Raw genomic sequence first — 23,234 nt, forward strand, 5'->3', positions numbered from 1 at the left:
TTAAATAGTCACTTCATTTTTGTATAAATTCTCGTGAACGATAAAAATTAAATATAAGAGAACATGGATTGGATATTTGGCTTATAAATTTACAGTCGTTCGGAGAGACAATAATTTGTCAGAATCTTTACGATGAATATTTATTTACTAGTAGTATATTCTAACAACATAATGTGAAATATAACACAGATTAATGTATCTAGACTACGCATGCCATGCACAACATCTCTCAAATCCAAATAAATAGTACAGTAGATAACTAAGAAAATGTTGGCTAATTTAAAAATTGTGGGAATGATAAAATATTAACCAAAATTTGTGTTTTTTTAAATAATTTATCCTATAATTTTTAAAATAAAAGTGGTGCTACTATTATTCCTGTTTTTTAGTAGTAGTTCTCCTTACTACTCCAAATTTAAACCAAAAACATTTTGAGTGTAAAATTAAAGATATAAACCTGCAGAAAGAAAGAATGTGCTGAAATTGGGAGCTCGCATCCATGGCGAATCGCCGTTGCTTTCAAACCCTAACTCGTTGTCTCCAATCCATCAGAACCCTATCCCCGATCTCAGAAAGCCTAGCGCCTTACACCGCCCCCGTTCTCAACCAAACGCTCGCCGCCACTCCCCCAAACTACAATTTCGCCAATAAATTTAACGCTTACCAACGCGCCGCATTGCCCGCGCGGAGCTGTTGCTCGAGGCACACTGAAAGCGACGACGATGAAGAGGAAGATTACGAAAGCGGTGAAGGAGAGGATTATAGTGAAAATGAAGGGGAGAGCGCTGATTTGTCTGCTGAGGAAAAAGTAAAAGAAGCCACTGAGATCGGGTACACGGTCCTCGGTCCGCTCCAGAAATCGGACAGGGTTTTCAAATTGTATGAGCCCGTGTTCGCAGTTGTTCAGGTGAAAATGTCAGACTTGTTTGTGGGTTTGATTTTGATAGAGTAGTGTGGTAAATTGAGTGATTAAATGAACTTTTAATGTTTCTTCGTTTCCATTTTCATGTTAGATTGGATCGCATCAATTCAAGGTGAGCAATGGGGATACCATTTACACAGAGAGGTTGAAGCACTGTGACGTCAATGATAAGGTCAGTCATTGTGTTAGATATTCTATTGATGAATGATGCTATTTGGCTGGCTTTGAATTGCTACGAATTTATATTTCCTCTGTTCGCTTGATTATAGCAAATTCTGCTAGGTTTACAATTTTCCATGGGGAGAAGCTATGAATCTTTTGACAAGGATTGCTTATAACTCAGCTGTAGCTATAGTCCTACAGATATGTGACTGTGCCGTAAATCCTGGATGTGTTTTCATTTGATCAGATTATGGCTCTGCATTATATATTGGATGATTTTGTATTGTTTATTAGGCTATGCATTATCTACTTTATCATGATTCGGCTGAGGCAGATGAACTCTCAAAAATATGTCCAAGTAAACGTATTAAGGCAAACATATGTCAAACCAAACATTTACTTTGCTGGATTAACTAATCTTGGACCTTTTTATCATCTAATCCTTCAAATGCTTAAATCATTATGTTTTATCTATATATCCTATCCCGTAAAGTAAACACCGAACTTCATTACTCATTGCGAATCCAGTCATTAGGAATACAAATCAGTCCAGCAGCTCTGTTAACAACTTGTTTGTCTAATTAAATATTATGTTGAATGGTTCTAGTTATGCAAATGATGTTGGACTAATTTAATCTCTAACCTTTGTATTCTCATTTCATGCAGTTGGTCCTCAATAAGGTTCTTATGCTAGGTTCACAAACACAGACAATCATCGGTAGGCCAATTTTGCCTGAAGCAGCTGTTCATGCTGTTGTTGAGGAACACGTAAGTTGAGACTTGTTTCTAGATTATATTATCTTCAGTTACAGTTTATACAAAGCCCTTGTGTCTAATGTGTACGACTTTCTTTCGGTGACATTAGGAAGGTATTGGCTGTCATATCTCTGGAGTTAAGCATATAACTAAGAGAACACAAACTTCACCACCTTTATACCACTCTTCTTCTTTTCCAAGATAAGGGATTTGTGATTCTAAGTCGCAGGGGACTAAAAAGGTAGCGACTAGGCGAACTAGCACTAGCAAAGAGTTGTTGTGCTTTCTATTTTCGTTTCTCAATTTAGAAAAGCATCAAGTTGGTTGCTATTCTAGGCATTTGATCATTGTGACAACTTGTGATTGAAGTTACGAATAGGCATAATGTGACCATATGATAACAATGAGATGGTCTTTTAACAACAGATAAATTATTGTTTCAATTTTATTTAAGGATTTCTATTTTTTGGTATGCAGGCGCTAGACGCAAAGGTGATCATATTCAAGAAAAAGAGAAGAAAGAATTACAGAAGAACAAAAGGTCATCGCCAGGTAATTGAAATGATAATATATACATGTTCCTTTTTCTTAACCAATTATCATCCCCATGGAAGATGCAGTGCTGAGTGCTGTTCTATCTTTAACTTGTCTCATGCTTTAGGAATTAACTAAACTAAGGATAACGGATATACAAGGGATCGAGAAGCAAGAAAATACTATGCCTCTGCCTCCTCCTCCAACGAAAGAGAAGGAAAAGGCAGAGAAGAAGGTGGCTATGGAAGCTTAATAGGCACATATGCTTGTCTGGTGCTTTCAAGATCCATTTTTCCCAACAGCTCAAGCCTGATATACTACTCCTGTTTGTTTTCTAATGTAACCTTTACATTCTCAGAATTCAGGTCTTCTTCCTTGTTCATCCATGATTCCGGGCTCATGTTTTGGGTCGTTTTATCTGTAGTAGTATCTTTTAACTCCAAAACTATGGGTAGACAGTAGAGTATATTCATTGATATGTTTGCTCAAAATCATAGTACTAAAGCATATATATGTTTGCTCAAAACTACTATGGGTAGACAGTAGAGTATATTCATTGATATGTTTGCTCAAAATCATAGTACTAAAGCATATATATGTTTGCTCAAAACTAAGGGGAGTAATAATTAAAATGATAACCATATTTATGGTGATAACCTAATAACCAATCATTTTATAGTGTATAAATATCATTTTTAGTAAAAATGATATTTATACACTATAAAATGATATTTTTTTCAGCATGCATAGAATGATACTTTTAATCCATAAAATGATATTCTATTTTATAAAATGATATATTTCGTCATGATAGGTTATTAGGTTATCACCATAAATATGAGTTATCATATGATCACATCCCTCTATATATATATATATATATATATATTATTTTAATACACTAAAGCATAGTACAAATCACATTTTAAAGATCATTTACAATTAATGCGACCTTTATTTAGACTTAATATATTGAAGCCATTTTAACATGGCAAAGATTGATAAATATGATGACATTAAAAAATAGAGTAAACTATACTAATAATCCCCGAACTTGTCGAAAAATGCGCCAATGACTCCTAAAAAATTTTATATCATTTTTGGTACGATAAGACTAAAGTAACCCTAGGCACCACTAGTGTGAATATTTATTATTTGGGGGCATTTTGGACCTTTCTACTCTACCTTTAATTTTTTCTTCCATAATCATTTTCTTTTAAAAACTCAATTAAACCCTCATTTAAATAATATTTGTTGCTTTATGATTGCAAAAAATTTAAATAAGAAACCAAATATTTAAATTATGCTTTATTTATTTTTATAATTAAATATTATTTATTATACAACTCAATCAATCTGTATGTTTGCGAAGAAAAAATTAAATCTAATAGCAACATTTTTTAATAAAAATATTAAAGTGAACTATAGAAAATAAAACTTGAATTTTTGAAATTTGAGAAGAAAAAAATATTATAGTGAACTATAGTAATTTTTTATTTAAAAAATGTTACTCTCTATAGTTAAGTGAAAAATAAATATTTTAATTACGTTTATTAAAATATGTATAGTGTAAAATATTTTTTTAGTATAATAATTAAAATTTAAGTGAATTATATCTAACGTAAATTAAAGCGAACTCTTGCAAGTAACATTTTTTACTAAAAATATTAAAGTAAACTATAGTAATTTTTTCATTATAAAATTTAATCTATACGTTATTCAAGCAATTATTTAAAAAAATAATTGAATTAATTCAAAAGATGCTTTTGTATATGTCCAAAAAAATTGCATGATTGAAGAGGTACCAAAACTGTAATTTCTGGATAACGAAAATGCTCCCATGGCAGTTAGAAGTTTTTTCAAATGCAGAGGGGTATAAAAGACCGACAAGTCTAAGGACGAAAAAGGCTATAAATTTTTTATAAGAACCATTAGTGCATTTTTCGACAAGATCAGGGACTATTAGTTTAGTTCACTCTAAAAATAATACATGTTGCCATCTTTTATGTTATTGTACATTCTCCTACTATTATTGGCGACATAAAAAAACGCCTTGGTAGGGAATTACATAAGTTATAATGAGAACATTACCGAAACAAAGAAATTGTACTATTTATAAATTATATCCCAAATACAAAAATTTGAAATGAGGGGTGAGGATAGTAGAGAGTTGGGGGCACCAATGAATCTATAAAATAATGAAAATAATCATATACTACCAAACATATCTCAAAATTACAGCCAACTATTATTTGATTTATACCACCCCGTACATGTATAAAAATGCACTATAATTCAAAATTTATGGAATAAAATTAGGAAGAGAAGAAAGAGGGTTTATTCAAAGTTTTAGATGAGGAGTATTTTTTATTTGGAAACTATAAAATCACAATTTGATATTTTCGCATGGTGGAAGAGACTACTCTGTAAAAATGGCGGGAAGACATTTGTGCCACAATCGATTCGACTTGCTCAAACAAATTAGGGGTGCAATCTCACTTTTTTTTTATTTTTTTTTTATTTTTTATTTTGTGTCATGTGCTCATCCATCGTCATCAGTTATTGTAATTGGTAACCTAATCGCAAAAACTGCAGAGCTCACGCGATCAATTGTTGAAGATATATGTGGTGGTCGATCACCGATTTTACTAATCGATCAATTCACTTCTTATTGCGCCGATGTTTCTGGAAACTGGTCAGCTGTTTTTACATTGTTTTCTGAGAATTTGCATCGGACGGTTTTATCTATTTTTCTGGATTTTGCATTTTTTTCGGTGACCGACAGTAATCAGTATCGAACAGTAGTAGTATGTTAGGATTTTGTTATGGCAGAGCGCAAGTAATTTGAGATGATAAACTGGTGGAGATTTTTTATTTAGTTAACTTTGATTTGTTTTTGTTGCAAATATGTAGCTGTTGTAGCTATGACTTGCCAAACAGAAAGGAAATTCTCGTGCTGCAGAGAGAAACTCAAGTACGCAGGTTGGGTAAGTAAAACATCTCAAATTAGAGTTTAATTGAACTCGAGTGAAGTTAGCTATCCAAAAACATCTCTAATTATTTTACAATTTAAAGAAATTATATGTTCTGGTTTCAGATTTATTGCTACGGGTTTTGCTAATAGTTCAGCAACTTCTTCAAGAAAACAAGCATTGTTCAAAAAGAGATATATATTACATGCACCCTTCAGCTTTTAAAGGTAAATTAATCATCAATCTCTTCACCTGAAGATGCCACTTTATTCATTCTATTGCAGTAGTTTTCATACGAGATGGTGTTGTCACTTCCTTTTAAGGATTCTTCTAATTCTTCTTTTACCATCAAACAGAACAATCTGTTGTTGACCGGGCAATAAATGACATTTGCATTCTTTTGCACTGCAGTCGGGACAACTTGAATGTGGTATATTCTCTGACTGGACTATTCAATTTACAGACTTCTCCATATGAACTAGTGCATGTGCATGCCACTCTTGTCAGTATGCTATATATATCTACAGACTTATCTGACTCCAGTAAAAAGTTTGCAATTCCATAAGTGATAAGTGTGATATGCTTAGTCTTTTGTTATGAGATTGGATTGGTAGATACAGTTTCGTGACGTCTAACCAGTACATTTCTGTGAAGGGCTATTATGTTTTTGGGCAGGGGAAATATCTTTTTCTTTATTCCCAGGAATAGTAATAATTTGAAAGTAGTTATCTTAATATTCAGATGCCCCAGTTAAATGCTATAAAGTGGGCTTCAGACTTATGATTATTTCCTCTATATCTTCCATTGCAGGTATCTGTTGGAAACTGGTAGGTAGCAAATGCACATTAATATCACAGAGATTGAGGTTAATGTGTGTCTCTTAGATTACTATATCATTTAGATATATGATTCCAATTGCAAATTCTATGTTTGCTTAGTAAGAATTGCTCAAGTTATGTCAATAGCAACCAAATCTGAATATATGTCTCAAACAGAACACTGATAATATACTGGCTTTTTCCCTTCATGGAATTGAATTAGCTTCGCTTTTTTTTTTCTTGCAAAACTCCCCATATGGATTTGTCAATGGTAAAAAACTCCCGGCATTGCACCCTAGGCAGTTTACTTTGTTCATTCGAGTGAATTAGATGCCTGTATCTGGTTAGTTTTTTTCTTTTTGGTCATTATTTGAAGTATTTAGATCTGTTCTGGATTATTTTTCAGATTGGTAATGGGTTGGTTGAGATTTTCTGAGGCCGGGAGAAAATTTGATTGCATTGGCAGTCCTAACAAGGTATAATAAAGAAAGTGAAACTGATATGATGCTATATACTACTTCAACAATGTAATAGTATCAAACTTCGTCATGCAGACATACCATATTCCTGTCCAAGTGGAAGACGTGGAAGGTAGCAATTACTTCATATGATGTTCCTTACTGAATATAAAACAGTTCTTCAAAACCGAACTTAAAGTGCTTTTGTTCTTTTGTCTATGAAGTTGAATCTATATACTAACTGAAAGTGACGAGATGAGCTTTTTAACTGGAGTATTACGATATTCAGATACAATATGGAAATCTTACTACATTTGTTTGTTAAAAGGTAGTAATTTCTTCAATTCTTTTACTAGATATAATCAGTTTGGCAGACTATATCTTAATTGTGGAGAAAGAATCAGGAAAGAATCAGGTGTGACCTTCTTCTATACCATCTCCTCATATAACCTCCTTAAATTGTGCATATTCTTAAACAGAAAAAATACCATTTCACCCTTCACTTTATAGTGCAGTTTTCCAGAGGTTGGCAAATGATCAATTCTGTACGAAAAATCATGCCATAGTTATCACTGTATGAGTAATTTATAGTATGTCTGTGTTAGTTTGACATTTACTAGAATGGCATCTAATAAACATTTTCATTACAGGGTAGAGGATATCCTGATATTCCCACAAGGAGGTAAACAGTAACTTATTTGTTTTTGTTAGTTTGCAACATTTTTTCTTTCAGCACATAATAACTTTTGTTAGTTCAGATTTTTGAATCTCCTTGTTGGAACTCTGCATCTGCCGGTGTATTGCTTGGTGGATTGTGACCCATATGGTATTGATATCTTAGTTACCTACAGGTTTGGTTCTATGGTAATATTTTCCATTCTTGATCCATTGTTGCAATTATAATGATTGAGCTATGTTTCAACTAATTATAGGGCGTTGTCCTTCAATTATCTTCATGAGCTTATACAATCATTATCTATTTAGATGTCTTGAAGCAAATGGCTTATGACGCCAAATATCTGCGCCTCACTGAGATTCGTTGGCTTGGAGCTTTTCCATCAGACTCTGAGAATTATCAACTCCCTCAGCAATGCCTGCTAAATTTGACAGCAGAAGGTGAGATGGAAATATCTTTTCCTTTGAATGAAACACAATCTGTTTGTGACTAAATTGTGGAATGACTTGGCAACTTAGCAGATAAGAAGCTGTATTATGTCGGTGTTACATGGAACGAGAAGTCCCTCATTGGAGGTTAAATTGTGAATCATATATGCTCACTTCGACTGTTGACCGTTATTTGAATAACAATGAAAAACTGATATATTTGACAAAATCCTGTTTAGGTCTGAACTCCAGTTGCTGCTGGATAGAGGAGTCAAATGCGAGATAGAAGCATTATCAGCACAGTCGCTCACATTCTTGTCGGAGAAATATTTACCATCCAAGATCGCAAGGGGAGTGCATCTTTAATTCACTTTATAGTTTATAATGCATTATATGTAGGTAATATTGTCTGACTACCATCTTGGCTTAATTTACATCTTTACATGCCTGTGATGACTGCAGTTCTCTGCCAACGTTTTTACCGCGCCCACTTAGCCTGCCTACTAGAATCACAAACCCAGTTGAATAGGTATGTTGATCTATGTGAATACCGGTGAACATAATATATTGAGTAATACTAGTACATGACTATCAAAAGTATATGCGTATGAAAGAGAGTATATAACCAAATGTAATTACCATACAAATTGAATTAGTATACAGGTTTATTAGCACACAAATTTAATTAGAATGTTAATTTATAAATCAAATAAAATCTGCATTTCAATTTAATTGAATTTCAAAATGTAATTAATTTAATTTGAATATGATTTTATTTTTCGATCAGTTGATTTAAGTACGTTATTATTTTGGTATTTGTCCTAATTGTTTATCGATGAAACACAACGAAGAGGATACGAACCATATACTTCTCATATAACATAGCTAATTCAGACGTGTATGTTAGGCTATAGTATTATGTCATTGTATATATAAATAAACTATATATGTGTGTATAAAATGACATGTCGAAGCCTTCAATATTTTGGGGTCTCCATGACTGACCTACCTTGTCCATTTAGAAGTGGTTGAGGAACAATTCAATCGTAGATTCTAAAAACACTTACCAACATACTACTAATAAATTATAGTCACATAATTAATTTTGCAAGTTGCAACAATAATGTGTTAATGTAAGCTCCTCGTGTCAAAATTTAGCAGGAAAAGTCCATCACAATCTCAACCTTAATTAATACTCCATACTTAACTTTAGGAAGCTTCCAGATGAAGATGTACGTGGTTAATTTAGAAAGACGAAAATTTCTACTAATTATTATGATATTGACTTGTAATTGGAATATGAACATTGCCCTCCCTTAAAGGGGCCTAGGCTTTCGAAAACGAAAGGCAGATTAAAATTTTGCCACATAATAATAGGTGATTCAAATGAGTCTAGAATTCTACTTTTATTACTGTATTGAACGTATAAAATACTTGTATCGGCACTATATAATTTAGCGAAGAGTATCTTTGTAACAAGCAAATGATACTTCCTTTGAAATAATCTTGCCCAAGTAGCTAAAGGAGGTGAAATCCAAGAGTGTTATTAGCTCTAAAAGTGTTCTTCCTTTTTTCTTTACAATTTACATATTGTTTTTCTTGTACGTGTTCATATACTCAAGAAGGTCAGATTCTGTTTGAGAAGTAAGGAGTCGTGCCGAATGTGGATAGAGCCTTGAGGAAAGAAAATTTAAGGAATTTAGGTGTAAATACTTAATTAATGACTTGAGAGTTATGATATTGCATGACTTTTGTGTTTTGCTATTCAAGTTTATCTTATTTTTAGAGAAAGAAACACGAAAATGGCAGATCTAGAAATGATAATTGTAGGATTGGACGAGATAATACAATAATAGAGTAGTAGCAACGATGCAAATAAATAGATTATGGAGGCTTTATGGGGTTTAATGTCCATCTATTACTACAAAGCCTTACAATTACGACAAAACTTTACAACAAATACTATATAAAAAAAATCCTAAAAGTACTCCACGAAAATTAAACAAACCACAAAGGCCAAAGCTTGCGTCGCTCGTGTCGCCTATGCTCTGTCGTTATTAAGTTGACATTACCGTAAATAAACTGCTACTGTTGTATAAATAAAAAGGCTGAAATTGTATAAACCAAAAAAGGCAAAGAAAGTTCGCAGCAAAAAAATGAATTTGAGAAAATAGTTTTATTGAGAGTCTCTACTAACGCTTACATTTTTTTTGAACGAAGTTATGATCAATTGTTTATAGAAATTAATCATAAAATACTTTTCTTTCATTTGGTAAATCCTGAATTTTTTTATATATGTTTTTAAAAATTTTAAACTAGTTAAAGTTAGAGTTCCTATTTGTGAAGAACATATGAATGAAATTAGAAAGATAGGATGATTGATATGATTCAAAGTAAAAAAAAAAAAAGAAGAAAAGAACAAAAAGGGGTAGCCGCCAAAGATTCCACCAACCGATCCTTTTCTTCTTTATGCATATAAAGATTCCGTCGATCCATAATAATACTAAACGATTGCATATTTTTCCCGCCGTCCCAATATGAAGAGAATATCAAATAAAGAAGCTTTATTGATTATAACACTCTCCCCCAATTTTAATTATTTTATTTATTTATTTATTTTGTTCTCTCTAACTGATTTAAATAGAAGAGAGAATGCATCTGCTAACAGCTAATTGAAACTTTACCTTCATCCACATTTCAACTATATTTCTAACTTGCATACTTACGTACACAGGGGTGCGTTAGGATGACACCACTCTAAAAGTGACAACGTGACAACAAGTAACAAGCAATCTGCAATACATATGCAAGCAATTCGGTATATGGTTCCAAACAATATGAGATACGAAATCAAAGCACTATGATGACACCATAGTTAAAATGACAATCTGGGCAAACAATCTACGATACATATGCAAGCGTTCTGCGATACATAGTCAAGCAACTCGGCATATGGGTTCAAGCAATCTGCGATACGAAATTAAAGATAATCAAGCAATCTACGATACATATGCAAGCAAGTCTGCCACGTATCAGACTAAGATTGAATCTGCTCCTAAATCTAACGGCTGTCATTGGTGGTACGGTGTCATCTTAAATGGTGTTGTCATTTTAACACAAACATATGTACACATGTTTACCAACATAAATTTAAATGATTTTGTGCTATACACGGATTATTGCAAGTTTTTTTAATTATGTACGGATATAATTAACAAATACTAAGAATTTTCTCACGTTTTCTACATTATTTGCATTTTATTTTGCTTTAACATTAATGTGTGCATGTTTGTGGGGTTTACATATCTGATGAGTAATTTTTATTCAAGAAACACGTGAGAATGAATTTTCTCACTTGAACGTGTAAGTCTCATTGGCAATATATATGAATTGTTGTATTAGTTGTTGCTAACTTGCTATTGCTGATTAATGCATATAACTGCTTTTTTTTATATACTCCATATCTAGGTGCGAAAGGGAAAAAAGAATAAAATCATACTATTAGATTAATTTATCCCTCTACTAAAAAGGGTAAAGCTATTTTAATTTTCCATAAATTCTAACAAAAACTTAAACCCTAATATTATACCACTTACTAGAATAAAGTTACTGTGAAAAATTATTAGCAAACATAAAATCAGAATATCATCTGATGATTCCGCGAATTGTTGATGTTAGTAAATGCAGGAAAATACAGATCACGACACAGAGAATTTACGTGGTTCGATTTACTGAGGTAAATCTACGTCCACGGGGAGAAATGGGGGCAGGTTTGTATTGCTTGATCTGGGATTACAGCTTACAACACAGACTTGCTATATGGTATTTTTCTCTAGAGAGCTTCTCCCCCTTTCTATCAGATCTAAGTTCTATTTATACATTGAACTAAGATCGTGGCTTACATCATCACTCTAGGTCGTGGAGGTCGTGTAGGTCATGGCCTAAGATCGTGGCCTGAGTTGACGCCACGTGGTAGTGGGTGTGTTGGAAGTTGTGGAAATCCTGCATGGGTCCACTAACTCCTTGTTCGGTCGAAAACTGAGACCGAACTGCTTTGGTTGCCGATCTGAGAGTAGAGCTTGGTTGGCTTTTACCGAGCTGTAGGCTGAGGCCGAACTCTTTGGTAATGCCGAACTCGCAGAGCTTGATTGGTCGGCTTTTACCGAGCTGTAGGCTGAGGCCGAACTCTTTGGTAATGCCGAACTCATACTCTTCCTTGGGCTTTGGGCTGATGGGCCGTCATTGCTGTCGGGCTTGTTTAGTACGCACCCCATCACTACCCCCCCCGAAAGACGAAGTGAATCACTTCGGCGAAGCGAGTCACTTCGGCATTCTGGATAAAGGTACGGGGGAGGCTGACGTCAGGGGACGTGCCTTGCATGTGGCTGCATTAAATGCGACAGTAAAATCCGGCCGTTGAATCCTGAAAAGGTGGGATTCGAAACGGTGCGACGATTTTGAAATCTTCGCCGAATCTGATAAATACCTCCCTTCTTCATCATTGAAGCACTTTTGCGACTGCTTCTTCTGCACTCTATCTCCTTTGCGAAAAAGATTTTCTTCCGCTTTCAAAAATTTCCTCAGATTTTGCAAAGAGTAAGGACCATGTCTGCTTCTTCTTCGTCTGAGTCTGGTAGCGGTGGTGAAGGGGGTAAGGGGTCTTCTAGCCGGAAAGAATCCGGGGAGAAGACCGTAGAGTATTTTCACAGTATCTTGAGTAAGGATACTGTGATATCCCTTCACGAAAAATACTCTTTTCCTGGGGGGAAGGTTGCGATTCCCGACGACCTTTATAGGGCGGACTCGCCGCCGGAAGGTTACGCCACCGTCTACGAAGCCAGCTTAGAATGCGGGCTTCGTTTCCCCCTTCCCCTTGCCTTTGTAGAGTTGCTAGATTTTTTTCAACTCCCTTTAGGTCAGGTGACTCCGAACTCTTGGAGGCACTTATCGGCTTTTGCTGCCGAACTGCGTAGGCTAGATAAGGATCTGTCTCTGAGGGCAATCCTTAATTTTTTCCAGTTTAAAAGGAAGGGATCTTGGTTTTACTTGGTCCCTTTACAGCCTTTTAGGGCCTTTTGTAAAACGAAGTGGCCGAAGTGGCAAAACCGCTTCTTCTACTATGATAGGACCGCGGCTCCTAGTTTTCCCTGGAGAGGGCCGAAGTCCGTTATCCGTCACCCTCGGCCTGAACCGTTGGACGAGCTCGATGACGAGCTCAACAAGATTCCCATAGTTAGGAAACAATACACGGAGTCTGAGCTCGTCAAGGGCGACGTCGTGTTCGACATCTCGTCTTCGGACGAAGAGGCCGAGGGTGAGGATTTCTCTTTATCTTTATGCTCTACTGCTTTAACGAAGAAAACTAACCTTGCTTTCTTGCTTTTTGGCAGTGTACATGCTGAACAAGGCTACCCGAAAATCTTCGGAGTCCAAGGAGCCGGAGAGAGAGAAGGCTACCAGCTCGGCGCCTGATGCCGAGAAGAATCCGAAGAGGCAAAAGACTTCTTCGGGTCCAAAGAAGCCGGAGTCGACTTCGGCAAGTAGGAAGGGGAAGACCCAGAAGCCCCCGAGAGCGCCAGAGAAAGACGTGGTCTTGGCGCCTCCTTCGGAGCATATCTGTGAGCCATTTTTATGGCCCACGGACTTCGCCGAGGTGAATTGTCTTCTTGATTCTTTGGCTTGGCTTCTGTCCTGTATTTTTGGTGCCCTCTGTTGACTTTTTTCCTTATCCATTTTCAGAGGAACGATATGCTCTCCAAGCTCGTCGCCGTCGAGCTCTCCAAAGCGTCCAACGACTATGCTGAGATGCAGAGGAAGTTGGCGGCTGCTTGTCACCGGGCCGAGCAGGCTGAGGCAAACTTTGAGAAAGCCAGAGCTGCTAGGATTTCGGCCCAGGATGAAGCTCAGTTTGCCAAAAACCAGCTCGTCATCCAGCGAGAGCAGACGAAACGGAGTGATGCTGCCGCCGTGGTTGCCCAAGGAGAGGGTCTCCGTGTTTACACGGAGAAACTCTTTTTGAGCAGCCAGTTCTCGGCCTTTGTCGGTAGTCTGGTAAGGCTAATTGCCGATAAGGGCGAGCAGGGGGCCGACGTCGTGCTGCCTCTGTACAGCCGAGAGATAGCAGCTCGGCTTCAGAATCTGCCGCTCCTTGAGGAGCTCGCTTCATCCTCGGTCCTGCTTTCTGCAGACCGAGTCCGGAGTTGTCGAGCTGATCGGGACGAGAACCTGGAGGCTATCTTTGCCTCTGTGGGACCCGTTTCACCCGCTTCGACTTACAACGGAGAGGGTGAGGCCGAGCCGCTGGAGCTGGAGGCCGAAGTCGAGCGGGCCGGGCATCCGGAGAAGGAGGCCGATCAGGAGGCGGAGGCGAGGCCGGCAGGAGGCGAGGCCGAGGCTGAGGTAGCCCAGGAGAAAGAAGCTGTACCAGACCGAGGAGCCGGAGACGAAGCTGGCGGAGTATGATTTCGTCTCCCTTCTCTTAGTCTAGTTTCTTCCTTGTAAAATGGCCTTGAAGCCCTAGTGTAAAAAAATTTTCCTTGTGAATGAAAAATTCTCTACACTTGTCTTCGTATAGCTTTTCGTACTCGCCTTTATTCCTGTTGTATTTTACTATCTGCTCGGTACAGCTGCCGAACTAATATAGCTGCTTTGTACCCAAGGAGATGGAGATACTTCACTGGAAACGGCTGTACTCTTCGGCTTTGGACGAAGCTGAGAGAAGAGCTATAGCCGATCAGACGAAGAATGACGAGCTTCTGGCTCGTTTAGTGAAGCTGGATGCCGATAATAAGGACTTAGAGTCCGATAAGAATGATCTGGAGGCCGAGCTGAATACGACCATTGCTGAGAGGACTGCGTACGAGGATTACATCCGTGTGCGCGGGGGAATGACCATATCAGATGTTCAGAGTCGAGTTGACGAACTGTGGGAGGAATATAATGTACTCCGGAGGAACAATGCGCTGGAGAGCTCGGCTTGCCAACAAGTCGTGACATCATTGCGGCGCTGGGCCTCTCGGTACGACATAGTTCTTGCCCGGCGTCCCTCAATTGAGAGATTCCTCCGGCATTTCCCGCCAACAGATGCTAGTACTCCAGCTCAAACCTCTGATTCACTTGCTCAAAACCCTACTCCAAGTCAGCAACGAACTCAGGGACAACCGGAGACGTCAAGTCGAGGACGGACTGAAGTTCGCAGAGGAGCTGTGGTTATGAGTGAGCAAGATCGGCAAATGCTTCGTGAAGAGACTCTTCGCCGCCGAGGTGCTAGGGCTTCCCGGGCTCAGAGAAGAGGTGGCAGGTCGATTAGAGCATCTCGTCGACCTGCTTATTCTGCAGCTGCCTGGAACGCCCGAACTCAGCTTCACGAGGATTTTGTGAATAGATGGCTCAACTTTAGCAACCCTGGACAGTAGAATAGTCCTTTGTAATAGCGTAACGCCATCTTGTAGGGTAGCGGAGTTGTGTGCCGAACAAGATTTGAAAATGAAATTTTGTTTTTGTTTTCGCTTCTAACACTGTGTATTTACAGCTTAGCGAAAAAATTTCATCGTACTTGTCCTCGGTCTTATGAAGTAGACTTCTTTGACCGGACTTGTCTTTGGTCTGATGAAATAAACATCTTTGACCGAACTCGTCTTTGGTCTGATGAAATAAACATCTTTGACCGGACTCGTCTTTGGTCTGATGAAATAAACATCTTTGACCGGACTCGTCTTTGGTCTGATGAAATAAACATCTTTGACCGGACTCGTCTTTGGTCTGATGAAATAAACATCTTTGACCGGACTCGTCTTTGGTCTGATGAAATAAACATCTTTGACCGGACTCGTCTTTGGTCTGATGAAATAAACATCTTTGACCGGACTCGTCTTTGGTCTGATGAAATAAACATCTTTGACCGGACTCGTCTTTGGTCTGATGAAATAAACATCTTTGACCGGACTCGTCTTTGGTCTGATGAAATAAACATCTTTGACCGGACTCGTCTTTGGTCTGATGAAATAAACATCTTTGACCGGACTCGTCTTTGGTCTGATGAAATAAACATCTTTGACCGGACTCGTCTTTGGTCTGATGAAATAAACATCTTTGACCGGACTCGTCTTTGGTCTGATGAAATAAACATCTTTGACCGGACTCGTCTTTGGTCTGATGAAATAAACATCTTTGACCGGACTCGTCTTTGGTCTGATGAAATAAACATCTTTGACCGGACTCGTCTTGTGTTCTAATTTGGCGATTTTTGTCGCCGGGATTGAACTTTCCCTTGTCCTAATTCGGCGAGTTTTATCGCGTGGATCGGACTTTCCCAGTTAACCGAAGTGGTCTTATGCAGTAAACCTCTTTGACTAGACATGGTCGTCCTCGGTCTTATGAGGTAAACTTCTTTGACCGAACTTGGTCGTCCTAATTCGGCGAGGTTTATCGCGTGGATCGGACTTTCCCTTGTCCTAATTCAGGCAAGTTTTATCGCGAGAATCGGACTTTCGTTGCAGTTCGTTTCAGACGAAGTGCTTGATTTTTACGCCGAATTGTGGTCTTGTATCCTCTTTAGAAGCTTGGACTTCACAATCGTTGGCTTATTGCAGCTCGTTTCAGACGAACTGCTTGTTTAAGCTGAATTGTGGTCTTGTATCTTCTGTAGAAGCTTTGACTCACAATCGTTGGCTTGTTGCAGCTCGTTTCAGACGAACTGCTTGTTTAAGCTGAATTGTGGTCTTGTATCTTCTGTAGAAGCTTTGACTCACAATCGTTGGCTTGTTGCAGCTCGTTTCAGACGAACTGCTTGTTTAAGCTGAATTGTGGTCTTGTATCTTCTGTAGAAGCTTTGACTCACAATCGTTGGCTTATATATGTTCTAAGAAGGGGATCAGCCTTCGAAGAACAAGATACCTCAGTAACATTTGTAAGAGATGACACGCACCGAAACAGACAAAACACACAGACAAAACGCACAGAGACAAAAAAAGACCAAGCAAACCAAAGAAAGCACATTGACCGGACTGTCTCTTACAAATGGAACTTTTTGAGGTTGGAAACGTACCATGTTCGGGGTACTTGTGCTCTTGACACGTGAGTCAATTTGTAAGACCCTTTGCCGAGGACTTCTGACACCCGATATGGACCTTCCCATGTGGGTTCGAGTTCGCCCAGCTTTTCTGCTCGGCTTACTTCGTTGTTTCTCAAGACGAGATCTCCCACTTGAAATTGCAGCTTCTTCACCCTTTGGTTGTAATACCGGGCTACTTGCTCCTTGTACTTGGCTGCTTTTATGCAGGCCAATTCTCTTCTTTCTTCGGCAAGATCTAGTTCGGCTCTCAGTCCGTCACCATTCATTTCTGAGGAGAAATTGAGTTCGGGGACTGGGTATGCCAATCTAAACCGGAATCACGGCTTCAGTGCCGTACACCATCGAGTTCGGCTCCGGTGTGACTTCGGTCATTCCGCCTGCCTCTGACTCCGGCTGCTGTGATTGCTATGCTTGATGGTGCCGAACTGATTGCTCGGCACTTTTAAGCGCAATATGCGAACACACTTGCTCTTTTTTCGATCACCTCGGATGACCGCTATCTCTCCTTTGGCGGGGAAGGTGTTCGGCGAGGAAGCCTCTGATCGCTATGATCGGGCTTCTTTTTGTCTTCTCTAGATGAGCTGTCTAAAGACCGTTTTCGACGGTCTGCCTCATCGGCACGAGAAAACTTGTCCGCAATGTCCCACATCTCTTGAGCTGTTTGCGGACTGCATTCCACGAGCTTTCTGTAGAGAGCTCCGGGCAGGATTCCATTTTGGAATGCCGAAATGACAAGTAGATCATTGAGATTATCTACTTGTAGGCATTCCTTATGGAATCTCGTCAGGAAGTCGCTGATCTTTTCGTCGCGACCTTGACGTATAGAAAGCAGCTGAGCCGAAGTAATCCGGGCTTCCGCTTTCTGAAAGAACCTCCTGTGGAAAGCATCCATTAGATCTCGGTAGGATCTAATGCTGCCTTGGGGGAGGCTATCGAACCACCTTCTTGCGTTCCCGATAAGCAGTTCGGGAAACAGCTTGCACATGTGGACCTCGTTGAGACCCTGGTTCGCCATGTTATATTGATAGCGTCCCAAGAAATCATGAGGATCCACGAGTCCGTCATAGGTTATCGACGGAGTTCGGTAGTTCTGTGGTAGGGAAGTTCGGGTAATATCGTCCGAGAACGGAGTCCTCAATGCTCCGTACATGGCGAACCCGACATTTCTTCGGTATGGAGGAGATGGAGTTCTCCTGTGATTCCGGTACCGAGGATTCTTTCTTCTGGAAGACATGACACTACTGCGGTAGTGACTGTCTCGTATGGAGGGAGAGGGAGAATCCGCCGTTTTCGCCTCCGGCTGCTTTTGGCTTCTCTGCAGGAAGGTTAAGAATTCCTCCTGCTTTTCAGCCAAAAACAGCTTGACAGCCTCGTTCAAATCGGGCTGCTGGGAAGACTCGGTGTGACGGCTTTTGGAGCGGCTTGTTCCTCCGCCATGAGAACTGGTGGTGGATTTATCCCTAGGCTGTTTTCCAGACCTATGGGGTGGATTGGCTTCCTCCTGGTTCTCACGGGCAGGAATACGGGTACTCTGCGATCTGGTATGCATTTTTTGGGTTGAAAAAATGGTCAAAAACTCGCTTTATCACAAATTTGGTTCTCTGTTTCCCACAGACGGCGCCAGTGATGATTCCGCGAATTGTTGATGTTAGTAAATGCAGGAAAATACAGATCACGACACAGAGAATTTTACGTGGTTCGATTTACTGAGGTAAATCTACGTCCACGGGGAGAAATGGGGGCAGGTTTGTATTGCTTGATCTGGAATTACAGCTTACAACACAGACTTGCTATATGGTATTTTTCTCTAGAGAGCTTCTCCCCCTTTCTATCAGATCTAAGTTCTATTTATACATTGAACTAAGATCGTGGCTTACATCATCACTCTAGGTCGTGGAGGTCGTGTAGGTCATGGCCTAAGATCGTGGCCTGAGTTGACGCCACGTGGTAGTGGGTGTGTTGGAAGTTGTGGAAATCCTGCATGGGTCCACTAACTCCTTGTTCGGTCGAAAACTGAGACCGAACTGCTTTGGTTGCCGATCTGAGAGTAGAGCTTGGTTGGCTTTTACCGAGCTGTAGGCTGAGGCCGAACTCTTTGGTAATGCCGAACTCGCAGAGCTTGATTGGTCGGCTTTTACCGAGCTGTAGGCTGAGGCCGAACTCTTTGGTAATGCCGAACTCATACTCTTCCTTGGGCTTTGGGCTGATGGGCCGTCATTGCTGTCGGGCTTGTTTAGTACGCACCCCATCATCATCTATTTGAAATACCCTAAAATAGTTACCATATATACTACTTTTTTAAGTACACATTACCAAAGACTTACCTCCAAACAGTTTATATCTATGGACTATGAAGTATATGATCCAGTCAAACTACTACTATATATATTCATTTAAAAAGCATATTCCTAACGATAGTCGGATAAATAAATGGGTCCATGGACTATGCATGCATGGTGTGTCCGAATCTTCATGACGATCCATGCGGGAGATGGGACAACGCGGATATATAACGCTATTACTTGAGTCGTATTCTCTTTTGAATTGTCTCAATTTACTTGAGTCATTTTCTTTTTAGGTAAAAGTTAGTCTCTCTCTCTAGAGGGAGGCCGATGGAGTATATAAAAACTCTAAAATTATAATGAAAAATATAACTTTAATATAGTTTATGAACAAAATTAAACATGTAATTTAAAGAAAATACGGTTTCCTTCTCTATAATTGTGATAGAGCTAGCTATTATAGTTGCATTTTAGGTAGTGGCGGATCCAGAACCCGAATATGGCAGGTGTAGAATTAACTATTAAAAAAATCAATACTATACTTTTAATAATAAAATTAAATAATATATTAGTAATATATAAAAATACATAAGTAATACTATAGGTTAAATAGTAAACATTTAGAAGAAGAAAAAATATGGTTTGATTTGGTAACAAGATATCATATGAATTGATAAAATTAAGAAATAAAGGTTATAAAAGAAGAAAAATGCTCTGAATGAGGCTTGACCCACTAACTTTAATATAACATTCATTTAAAATCCATATTTTTCTATGCATAGAGGAGGCGATTTTGTTATTTTCAGGTCGACCATAAGGGATATTTAGGCTCTTTTGATCTGCAGGTGATTTTAGGCATAATTGTGTAATATGACAAGTTGATGACTATGCGAACTTAAATTTCATTATAATCACATAGTTAAGGAAAAAGCAATTACAAAGTACTGACACCGTATTAACCATCAGTATAATTTACAATTTTACATGCCTTAAAATATTACTACTAAACTAGTAAGTAGGGACTATTATTTTAACTTGTAGGGATGTATGTAACTGTGGAATTTTAAACCCTAAACTTTGATGGTTATCAGAAAAAAAAAATTGTTCATATCCATGTAGCAAGATCAAAAGTTTGGGAGTTGAGTTGCGTTCAAAATTCTAATTTTCTACAGACAAATTATGTTTGGACAATAGCTAAAATATTTTGTACTAAAATTATTAATTGTCATTTTCGTTACTTCAAATTCAGTGTAGCAAATTTGGTGTCCCAATTTATGTAGTACTATGAATTATAAAAGTTGAAGAATAGCGGTTTTATATATTTTATATACTCCTACTAAAATTAGTAAGTAAATTACAAAGGCAAGGAGTTTTTATAATTTAGGAAGTGGAATAAATAATAACAACAATTATCTCAAAAGCCTATACAAACAAAGTGGCTTCTACTAATTAGTCTATACAAGAAATTCAAAATTTACATTAGTAATGATTAATGAACGTAACTCACTAATAAAAAGGAAGATTATACATTAAATTCGATATATATGTTATTTAAATAAATATATTGAATTTAATTAGGTGAATTAAGCATGAGCACCTTGTGCCTTGCTTCACTAATTATAATCTCCTCTTTCATCTTCCTTATGAAATCTTCAAACTTCCGATTCATCTCCTCCGTACTCATAATCTCCTCTTTCTTCTCCACATCATCATCATCATCATCATCATCTCCTTCCTCGTCGCCGAGTCCGTACAGCTCCTCCACATCGTCCTGGAAAAGCCAGCTACTCGCCGAATCCGGTCGATTTCCGTCCGCGGAATCACGCTCATCTTCTCCTCTTTCCTCCTCACTCTCCGCGATGAAAATGGAGACTTCTTTGCCTATCTGATCTCCTTCGTCGTCTCCGGCGCGATCGCGATGGCGATTGCGAACCGCATCGGCGGTCTCGTCCAATTGAAATCGGTCGAGAGCCGTTTGCATCAAGGCGTCGGCGATCCGCTTATCGTCGAGATCGTGAGAGGCAGGAGGCCGAATTAAGCCGGAGGTCTTGGCGAGGAAGACTAGGAGGCCGTTGCAGACGAGGAAGAGGCAGTTTTTGCTGAGCGCGTGAGTGAGGAGGTGGAAGGAGCTGGCGGAGAAGTAGGGGTGGAATTTGGGGGAGGGGTGGAGCAGAGAGGACGAGTAGGAAACTAGGAAGGAGAAGAGTGAGACGGAGATTAGGAGGTGAGAGATCATCTTCTTCGACGGTTGAGATCCGGTTTGGTCCATTTCTTTGGGTTTGATCCAATTGTGTGTGCGAGTGTGTGTGTTTGGGGATAATTAATTAATATTTGAAGAAGCATGTTGATTATACAGAGGAAAATGGCGCCTTTTTATAGGTGAAGAGTTGGAAGGTTGTTTTACAGAAATGCCCCCAGATTGCGACATTGGACGTAAAAGTGGAAGGGTATTTATGGTAGGATATTCATATTCCATCTTTTTATTGCAAAAGAAAGATTTGAACGCAACTATAAACAAATTGAATTAGATTTCATGCAAATTATTTCAAGGTGAAATTAAAACAAATAGTAGTAGCAAACTTTTTAGTAGGACCTACAAAATTTGATTATTTAATGAATTTATTTTAGCAAATTATAGATACTATAAGAATCAATAACCCATTACACGTAGGGTGTTCGGTTGCCAAGATTAAATCTCATGATTAAATATGTATCATGTTTGGTTCATAAGATTGAACCCTACAACTTAATCCTAGATGGATAGTCTAATGATAATTAGTCATAGTCTCGCTCCTCCAACTAAAATAATTCCACAACTTAATCATAGATGGATAGTCTCATGATATTAGTCATGACAACTGAACGACACCGTACTATACTAACCATCTTCGATTGTATTAGACTAGATCAAATTCATTTCCATGAAATTATTAAACAAGTGTGACTTTGAGGGTATCTCGCTAGATTTTCTAAGTAACGAAATTTGTATAGATATATACAAGTCTAGATTAAAAAAACGAAAATAAATGATGCATACGTCTAACAAAAAATACTACTACTACTACTACCATTTGTATTTTAATTACTCTACTTTTTTAATGAGACCCAAATAGGAAAAAGTTTATTATTTTTTGCAGTTAACATACTAATAAAGAAATAGAATCGAGATTGTCTCCTTTTCTAGAGGCGGGGCTTGAGAGTGGGCTAGCATGAGTGACGGCCCAAGACCCACCATTTAAGAATTAAGAGGGCCCATTTAAGCTCGTGAATTGAAGAAGAGGGCCCATTTTGTTATTTTTCAATCAGATAATAATCTTATGCATTTCAATTTAATGTATAACCTAAAAAACAGATGAGATAGAAGTGGAAAAATTGAAAGCCAAAGAAATAAAATAGGTGGGGTAATAGATGAGTGTGGTCCCATTCACTCGATGGGGATGAGGACTAAGAAATTCGTCCACATTTTGGACTCATATTCAATTACTCAATTAATTTGTATTGCGTATCCAACTTCATTTACTGTACTTATATTCAAATTCCCTACTTAGGTATTTTATTGAATTTCTGTTGGGAAAAGAATAGGATAACCTTATATTTATACAATAGTAGTATCATTTTTATGTATAAAAAACCCCAATTTTCTTCGCCAGAATTGCCCTTGGAATTAAAAAATTGAAACGATATTTTAAGATTTAAAAAATGGAGGTATGGAACTTGCTACAAATAAAAAACTAGTAGTTCTAGTATCATTGAAACCTTTTTTAAATCCGAATCGAATTTAAAAAGACATAATGAGATAATGACATCGGATATCCGTTATTTTCATACTCTATTTTAGTGCATGGGTATCTTATGCTTCGAACACATTATTGGTTATATATATATATACATTATTTGGTCAATATATTTATGATTCCCTTCAAAGCCTTACCTATACAGAATCCTGTTCTCCATCTTCCATTTCTGTCCTCTTCTTTTCATCTGTAATTTTTTTTTTGTGAAAAGTGAATATTACTTAAAACTTTCCTAACAAAAATCCAGTGATTACTGCAATTATAATTAATTGATACATCATCTAACAATGTGTCCATAATTTTTATTCGAATTTCTCATATTGTTTACCTCTCTAAGTGACCATATGCTTGGATCATAA

General features: G+C 38.0%; 3 protein-coding genes and 1 pseudogene across 5 annotated transcripts in view; 3 read left to right on the forward strand and 1 right to left on the reverse strand.

Moving 5' to 3' along the window:
* LOC121756375 (peptidyl-prolyl cis-trans isomerase FKBP16-1, chloroplastic-like) overlaps positions 1 to 23,234 on the forward strand; it is a 542,442-nt gene that overhangs the window by 202,188 nt on the left and 317,020 nt on the right. The window lies entirely within an intron of this gene.
* On the forward strand, positions 432 to 2,865 carry LOC121756372 (50S ribosomal protein L21, mitochondrial-like). Of its 2 annotated transcripts, XR_006040915.1 has the most exons (6): positions 432 to 907; positions 1,014 to 1,094; positions 1,751 to 1,852; positions 1,950 to 2,081; positions 2,318 to 2,392; positions 2,502 to 2,568. XR_006040915.1 is itself a non-coding variant. In XM_042151905.1 (5 exons), the coding sequence occupies exons 1-5, from the start codon at positions 500 to 502 to the stop codon at positions 2,625 to 2,627; spliced, it is 792 nt and encodes a 263-aa protein (XP_042007839.1). In that variant the 5' UTR covers positions 432 to 499; the 3' UTR covers positions 2,628 to 2,865. The 2 variants fall into 2 exon arrangements, 1 of the variants encoding a protein (XP_042007839.1); XM_042151905.1 differs by lacking the exon at positions 1,950 to 2,081 and having other exon boundaries at positions 2,502 to 2,865.
* On the forward strand, positions 4,682 to 8,326 carry LOC121756363 (annotated as a pseudogene).
* Positions 20,652 to 21,350, reverse strand: LOC121754321 (protein bfr2-like). The gene has a single exon (XM_042149699.1). The coding sequence runs from the start codon at positions 21,348 to 21,350 to the stop codon at positions 20,652 to 20,654; it is 699 nt and encodes a 232-aa protein (XP_042005633.1).

The sequence above is a fragment of the Salvia splendens genome, chromosome 11, assembly GCF_004379255.2.
Source record: "Salvia splendens isolate huo1 chromosome 11, SspV2, whole genome shotgun sequence".
Classification (NCBI taxonomy): Eukaryota; Viridiplantae; Streptophyta; class Magnoliopsida; order Lamiales; family Lamiaceae; genus Salvia; species Salvia splendens.